Source organism: Salminus brasiliensis, chromosome 23, assembly GCF_030463535.1.
Source record: "Salminus brasiliensis chromosome 23, fSalBra1.hap2, whole genome shotgun sequence".
In the NCBI taxonomy this organism is placed as follows: Eukaryota; Metazoa; Chordata; class Actinopteri; order Characiformes; family Bryconidae; genus Salminus; species Salminus brasiliensis.
In genome coordinates this window covers 28,676,456-28,685,078 of record NC_132900.1, presented here as the reverse complement: position 1 = coordinate 28,685,078, position 8,623 = coordinate 28,676,456, and the positions used below count along the sequence as shown (strand labels likewise).

General features: G+C 43.7%; 1 protein-coding gene across 1 annotated transcript in view; it reads right to left on the bottom strand.

Moving 5' to 3' along the window:
* Positions 1 to 7,842: 7,842 nt before the first annotated feature.
* The window catches only part of nrn1b (neuritin 1b), a 3,201-nt gene continuing 2,420 nt past the window's right edge, over positions 7,843 to 8,623 (bottom strand). Inside the window, exon 3 of the mRNA XM_072669147.1 lies at positions 7,843 to 8,077. Within this exon, the coding sequence (XP_072525248.1) occupies positions 7,843 to 8,077 (235 nt within the window). The remainder of the gene's footprint in view (positions 8,078 to 8,623) is intronic.

Below are 8,623 nucleotides of genomic sequence, written 5' to 3'. Positions count from 1 at the left end.
GTTAGTTATGATGAACTTACACTTTCTGCCTTATGTTTGGCCAGTAGAACCTCATGTTAGCAATAGAAATGCCCTGAGTGCTCTCAGATCAGGAGGAAACGCCAAGACTCAAAAAGATAAACACGTTCCCTTCTGGCCGAATCGCAAAACAAATAACAGTAAAAAAAGATGAAATATGACAATTAATGGATACACAGTAATAATAATAAATAATAAATTAAGTGAGGCCAAAATTTTGCAAAATGACTTAAATGTAACCCCTGACACCAGAGATTAATGTTAGTCTTGTTAGGAAGGAAGATTAGATTAACATATTAATATTAATATAATTTTTATAAAGAATTCTGTATGATTAGCATGATTAGTTATGTATGGTAATAGTGATGGTTTTAGGAAGACTCTCTGCAGGGATCAGGGATATTTTCTTGTTATTCTTGTAAGATTTTTTTGTATTTCCAGGAAAATCTTGTTTCACACCAGCTGTACAACTTAAACACATTAAACATCACTTCAGGATTCTGGGATTGTATGGAGGGGTTTAACCAGTGAGGCCAGTACAAAGTACATTAGCCTCGTAGCTCCAGTTCAGTGTTAAAGTGGCAAGCTTCTGTAATTTTGATACAGAAGATCCTGAAGATGTCTTGGCTGATCAGTTCCAATTGGGGTCATTTTTAATCAAAAAGGTTATAGTTGTATTAGCATTTAGCTATGGTGCTAACCAGGTCAACAGAACCACTGCATATTCTGTAGAATAACAGAACAGCAATGATACAATATAATACAATACAATACAATACCGCTTCAGTCCCCCTGCTTCTTCATCTCTCAGCTTGTCCAGAAAAGCATGTGAAAAGCATGTTCTTTAGTGGTGGCTCAAAGCACAACTTACACTTCCCGGCTGCAGGGGGAGCCCACGAGCATGAAATGCCAATTTTCGCATACTGCTGCTTTAACTATTAGCACTATAATGATTCATAACTTTAACTATTCAAATCCAAACACTAGAGCAGAGGTATAGTGCAGTCGAAGAGGATCTTCCCCTCAGATAGGTCAGGAGTGTGTATTATTTATCCCCTGTTCAGCTGCTCACAACTCCAGGGCTTCTCACAGTGACCACCTCAGCTCCCCGCTTCCCCCACCCGCAGCTCCTGCATTATTCACCGGCACAGAGAGACAGACAGCTCAGACAGCAGAAACATGTAAACGGAGAGGAACAGACGTGTTTGTGCGGCTCATCATAGAAGCCTGTTTCCATCAAATCAAAGCTTAATATTTCATAATAATTATAGAATATTACACTATTATAATATTGAGTCATTATTTGGAGATTTGGAGCACCTCGTAATTATTAAGCACTGAAGTTATAAGTGTACAATAGTAGGTTATTATGACTGGTCACTCTTATATCTCATAGTGAAGATAGATGATAAGTCATAATAATGAGATATCTGAGTATGAGAATGCCTAGTATTAGGGCACAATTGCCCGTGCTCTCTCCAGGTGGGTAGACGGCGCTCTTAAGCGATGTTGGTCGGCAAAGGCGTCTGTTAGCTGGTGCGGTGGAGCTGGGCCCGTCGCTTTCCATAATTCCATAGTTTATTCAATCATTTCGACTCATTTCAGTGGAAGGAAATGACCAGTTGGGTTAAATGCGGCCATGCTTACTTGGCTGAGGCAAGGAAGGGGAATTTGAGGAATTTGGGCTGGAGTTCTGGGAGGCTTCGAGCTGATGGGACCTAAGACCAGACCCACCCTTGCCAAGCAAAGGTTGAGCGTAATTTGGACCATCAGGAGGAGCAGAGGTAAGAGGTAAGTCCAGGGCAAGTCATGAGTCAGTTACGGCCAAGTCCAGGTCAAGTCACGAGTCAGTCCAGGGCGAGACAGAGTCAGGCCAAGTCAATTAATGCTGAGTCAAATCAAATTTGGGCCAATTGTCAATCAACATGCCACTCAAGACCTAGCAAATGACTCGAGTCTCCATCTCTGGCTAGTCTATATTGACGACAGTAACTAGGAAAGAAGGTATTTGTGGGTGGAGCTTGTAGGCGATGGCCATGACAACCCAAAGAACCATTTAAATGGCATTTGTCATGCCCTTGTCACTATACTACAGTTGCCTCTACAAGGTTCTGATGGTCAGTTCTATTGTTCTCTATGTTGCATCAATTATTATCATCATTATTTATTATCATTATTATCAAGCCAAAGGGCTCTGCAGCCGAACCTGTTGTGGTACTAAATGAAACCCTTTCTGCTGAAAGTCCACAAGCCTCTGGACGGCATAAAGTAGTTAATTCTGTCATAACCACTCGAATCGCACCCATCTAAGGGATGAATGGTAGAGTCACGGTACAGACAGGCCAAGGCCCCACATACGCTCTGCAAAGCAGAAGCAGAATAATGGAAATGTCTGATGTTTTATTCTGCAACGCTCTTAAACTGGTACACAGGCCTTTAAATTAAAAACACAGCTTCCAAGTTCACTGATGTCTCGGTGCGATGACACTTTCGCATTCCTTCCTCTGCCAGGAGTGAATGGGCGCTCATTGTGTGGCGTCCTTGCTCCCAGTGACAGAAGCTTTGAGGCAGCTCCTCCGCATTCATTCCTTCTGCATTCAGAGATTCAAAAACTTCCTCTGCTTTGAAAATCGCTTTACAAATTTCTCATGCTATAAACTCAGTGGTGTGGTATGTGGTACGGCACAGTATAGCTTGTTAAAGCAACTTTCTGGAGCGGGTTCACCTTAAAATAACAGCTGCAGAATCATGCTGATGGTACACAGACAGTGTTTCATTCCCACTTCGGGCTGAAACACTGCTACTGCTCTATGGAACGTGGTGGAGCTGAAAAGTTCGAATCCTGAGCCATTTAGCTTTGCCTTCAGCAGTTGGAGTCCGAGAGAGCACAATTTGGCTTGGCTCTCTCCAGGTGGGTAGATGGTGCTCTTCTGTTAGCTGGTGTGCCGGAGCTGGGCACCTGGTGCTTTCCTCCGAGCATGGCAATGATGCATCGGCGGCAGTTTGAAAAGAGGTGGTGTGTGTGGGCTGGCTTTGCATGTATTGGAGAAGTCCATAGTGCCACCTAGTGTCGGGAGCATTGCTAGTGCTAGGGGGTGTTACGAATGGGTGGGTTAATTGTCATACCAAATTGGTACCAAGTTATTAAAAAAAATGTCTGAATGAGCCCCAATCCCAGAAAACAGGATCACTACCTCACTAGGTACCCTCTACCAACTGTTAAGCATGGTGGTGGTAGCATTGTGCTCTGGGATTGTTTAGCTGCCTGTAGAAATGATAGAAAATACCCTTTAACATATTAGGTGAAATGGGATTGTCCTGTATGTTCATGTAGGAGAAGGATGATTGTCAGATGGTTGCTGTAGGATGTACTAGGGGAGGTAAGAGGGCCTAAAGTTTATGCCCCCTCTGTTTATATCTGCTTCACTACATGGCAGAAACGACAACAGACACCCACAGCTTAAACTCCTCATCTGGGCTCTGTAACAGCCTGCAGGAAAGATGTCAGAGCGAAGCCCTGTCCACTGTGCAGCACTCCGCCAGAGCCCGTGTCAGACTGAGTGGATTATTGTGTTGGGGATGCTGTTTGCAGTCAGCCCTCGCTGAATTATTGAAGACCTGTGTCTTTCTGGAGAAGCGCTGTCTCCGCTGTGATGCTCTGCCACTTCTACACAGACAGGACTGCAGGCACTGAGATGTCCTCTGCCTTCCAATGTTGTATAATTACGCTGATTGCATGTGAACCTCTGGCACAAACAAGATATCTGAAGCTGATACGGGGATAGGGGGAGGTGCCACACAGCTTTATTGTATTAGTTACATCAGTCAATTTGTATCTTAGTCCAAGCTCGAACCAAAACCAAGACCCTATCATCCGTGGTCAAGTATGGTGGTGGCAGCGACGGCAGGCAGTATGCAGCATGTGCAGTTAGGGACACCTACAGCTTTTATGGCATCCCATTCTAATCCCATAGGCATTATTAATCTGGAGCTGGAGCTCTGCTGCAGTTATTGAGTCAGTTGGAGGCTTTTCTGCACTGTGCTCTGACCCCGCTCTGTAACCTTACGTGGTCTGACAGACACTCGGTGGCTGAGCTGCTCTCTGTGAGCTGTTCCTCCTAAACTCTTCCACTGTTCAATAATAACACCACTCACAGCTGATGTACAGTGGAAGATCTAAGAGGAAGGAAATTTCACCAGCTGACTTGCTGTTGTTGGTGCAGCAGTGTCTCCTATTACATACAGAACCACGCTGGAGTTCAGTGAGCTCTTCAGAACCTCCCGTTCTTTCCCTGATGTGTGTAAGAAAGGCAGACTGCAGGGCTATGGGGCTCAATTTTATATACCTGTGGCTGAAATGGGACTGAATCAATCACCCGGACTCAAGGATTAAGAGGTGTGTCCCAATACTTTTGTCCACATAGGGTGGACCAATAGAAATGCTTACATTGAATTCTGTTAAAAACTATCAAGGCTTTTCTCTGCTCCTGTAATTTTTGGAGAGACGTTTTCACAACCTTGAATTTGACAGAATGTATCATTTATGTCATTTATATCTCAAATTCATTCAAGTACAAGTGTAGAAATATTAGATTTCAAAAGTTGAGGGCCCAATTAATGCCTTAATGATGAATCCTCTGTGTAACAATATCTAAAAAAAAAAAAAAAAAGGCAAATTACAATATAATAAATAATAAAACAAAATAATAAGCTAATTCTGTTTATTAATTATGAAGTTATTGTGGATATATTTACTGCATAATTGTGTAAATTTATTGATATTATAAAACCAGATCAAATGTGGATGTAACTTTCATGTACTGTAAAACAGACATACAAATTTAGCATGTAATGCTAATGCTAGCCTGTTAGTTAACTTTCTTTCTGTCATTTTAATGAAAATCAAACATAATAATATATTGCATTATATTTCGCTAATATACTGACAGGGACCATGATGTGATGTGTTTGTTGGGACAATTTGCCCAAAAAGTCTACATTTACATTTTATATTTACTTATTTATTTTCATAAAACCGTATGTACTGCTTTCTCCACAACCTCACAATCACATATTTTAAAACTCATAAACATATAAATTCATACATCGTTATTATCTATACCCTAAACCTAGATCTAGACTGGTTTCATACATGCCAGGAATGCCGTGCTCCAGATTGAACTCCTTCATTTGAAGGTGTGGGAGGGACGTCGCCCCAGAGGGCTCCCTTAAGTTCATCGTACTCCCTTAATCATCGTACCAAGCACAAGCTTGGCTAATCTCGACTTACGGGAAGAGAACAAGGTCATCTTTTCAGAAGCACAGATATCTTGCTGCGCTTCCCCCCACCTATACCATCACCATAATGAGGCACAAGAGGAAGACAGATGTGTTCCTGCCGCTCGGAGCAGCTCGTTCAGGGACCACTTTGGACCCACAGCAGAGCACGTGTTATTAACCCAGCCAGGAGCCCAGTCTACAGGACACAAAACATCTGTGCTGCCTCCACAGCGTTGCCTCTGCTGCTAAAGCTTTACTCCTGCCTCTGCCCCTAATTAAGCGAGCGCTCGTGCTCGTGCGTTTGTTAACAGTGCGTAATGTGATTCGGACAGATGCACGAGTGAATGGCCCTCTCCAGCAGTTGTAGAGGCTGGAGGCTTTGCTGCTGTATTACTCCACCCTAAAAATAATCTCAGACACGTGGAGAACCAGGGGTAGCATTTGTGAAAGGAGTGTATCGGCACTGTCCCTCAAATACCATGTACTGAAGTACAACCGAAGGCCTTCTTCTGTTTCCAATAATAAGCTGTTTTGCATTAAAGCGACCAGGCTTATTTGGATAGTACTGGAAGTTTATAGCCACAGGTCTAATAGGTTGGTGTGGCACAACAGATAACACCACTACCTGCCACTGAGCCACTGCATTACCACTGAGCTACCACACCATGTGGGAGACTGGGGTTCAATTCCCGGTCTGGGGGACTATGCTGCGCTACACCAATCACCAGTCTTTGGGCAAGACTCCTAACACTACACTGGCCCACCTCTGTAATACAGGTAACCTTGTAAGTTGCTCTGGATAAGAGCGTCAGCTAAAGGCCATATATGTAAATGTCTAATAGGTTACATATTTAGAGAAATATGAGAAATGATTATTTACTGTAAAGATCATCTATGTCTGTTCAGAAGTTTAGCATGCATTCCATATGTGGTTTCTGATACCGTATGACTCTCTTATGTACAAAAATGGGCAAAAGTACAGGTTAAAAATATAGACTAGAGGGCCCTGTGGACCCTGTGCTCCAGTGGACTAAGGCGCCATCACTATGATCAGAGGATCGCTGGTTCAAATCCCGGTCATGCTGCTAGCCATCGGCAGCCGAGGCCCAGAGTGAGCACAATTGGCCTTACTATCTCCAGGGTGGGTAGATGACGCTCTCTCCCCACATCCCTGATCTGTGGTGCTGGCTATCACTGGCTGGCGTCTGCAGGCTGGTGCATAGGAGCCGGGCAGCCCGGTGATGTTGGCTGCCCAGTGAAATTAGTCGCTTGACTGTGCATGTGTGTGTTGGTTTTCGCCCTCAACAGTGTCGGGGGCGATGGCGGGGGGAGTACGTACAGGTTGGGTAATTGGTGGTCCAAATTGGGGAGAAATTCGGGGTAAAATAAAAAAAAAACATCGACAACAACGTTGTGATTTTGGCTTTTGCATTTAGGCCGGAAACGTGCAATATGCGGAAGTGGCCAAAATTGAGAACAGCCGTTGTTAGGGGACTAACTGCTAGTGGACTAAAGTACTTTTGCCCATTTTAACATAATACTGTTACTGAAACCACATGAGCCTATAAGAATCATCTGATTATGAAGATTAGTTAACACACCCTAGTGCAAAAGGGTTGTGGCTGGCACGATGCTAACCACGTGGTTAATAACGCTAAGAAATAATGGCAGCCTCTAGTTGTAAGGTTAGCATTATACAAACCGCAAGATGCTAATGTTTAACGTTGTGGTAATTTCGTAACCTTGTGCTTATTACATTGCACCTCACTACATTGTGTATTTCATTCCTTTACTTAGCTTTGTTTGCATTAGCCTTGTAGCTCCAGTGCAGAGTTAAAGATACCTAAACTTGTTGAGCTAAATTTGAGGTAAGGACTTGTGGGAAATGAATTTTGTCTTTAAATCATGCTTTTAACACTGAAATCTATCACAGATCAGCCCAGGCTTAGCTTTAAATATGTGATTTGTTGCTAACGTCTCTCATTTAAACACAGCAGCTAAGCTACTGTAACATATTGAGCTTCTGGGCATGACTTATAGTGCGAATATTTTAATAGAAGACTATTTACACAAGTGAAACGTCAGGATCTGGGCTGGAAATACAGGGAGGTCAGCGTGAGGTAAGACGTCTGGCATCCAGAAATAAGGTTACACAATTCTTCCTGAGATTAATTTGAGGGGGGACTAGAAAATGATTGGGCAATCCTAATAATACTAATGACAGCCTTCTTAAATACCACAGACCAACCCAGCAGTTTTCACTTGCCGAAAAATAGCAGGATACCTGTCCAAAATGTTCGGAAAGTCTTGCTGTAATTACAAACGAGGCTATGAGACCTAAATATGGTCCAGTTCCAGATCAAGAGTCTTACTTAGTGTCCGATGCCAGGGCTTTTGGGTTTCCTTCAAAGCGTTCATCATCTGTTACAGAATCTCCATCTGTGCACCTACAAATTGAGTGATGTGAAGTTTCCTTTGTGGATGAAGATCGTTAAAGGTCCAGTAAAGGTTGCTCCATTTGGTCAAAGGTGAAGGTGGTGTCATTCAAAAAGTGAGCCACGCCACCATCTTGGAGACAGTGATGGACAAAATCGTCACTTCCAGGTTCCAAGTCAAACCCAGTCTGGGTGCTCCGTTATCTCCTGAGCACAGTTCGAACAGGCTCCCCTTGTAGTTCAGACTCCTGGACTGCACTTTGAGCTTTTCCCAGAGGTCCACCGCTCCTTCCTGGCAGTCCGCAATAGCCGTGGAGGCGCATGAATGGAAATCGTCCCAGTATCTGCGGAAACAATCGTCAAAAGACATGGATTGCAGTGTGTGTGGAAATCTACAGGCAGTAATCACAGTGTCAGTTTGGTGGGCCGCCACACATTACGCCAATAAACCCCCCCTCGGGATACTGTTGTCACTGTGCACATTTCATAATTAAGCCTGACAGGAATGGCGGTAATGGCGGTCAATTCTTGCCTGGCACAGCTTGAACAAACCTAGTCAGTATACATAACGTGTCCAAAAGTATCCAGACACCCCTTTATACTATATTCAGCTACTTTAAGGTGCACATAGAGCTTAATCTATAATAATCTCCATGAAAATGCTCTGCCATCTGAATGGGACCCTCTGGAGAAGCCTCACGTGAGCCTAGGATCACTATGCCCAATGACGAGCGTGGGCTAGAAGGGTAAAATGCCCCTTAGCACTAGGCTGCGCTCTCTTGAGTGTTGGAGCTCCCTCCAGTACCTTTGGGATGAGCTGGAGTGACAGAACTAATCACCCAACCACATTAAGGCTAAATGCAATCAGATCCTCACAGCAATGTTCCAAA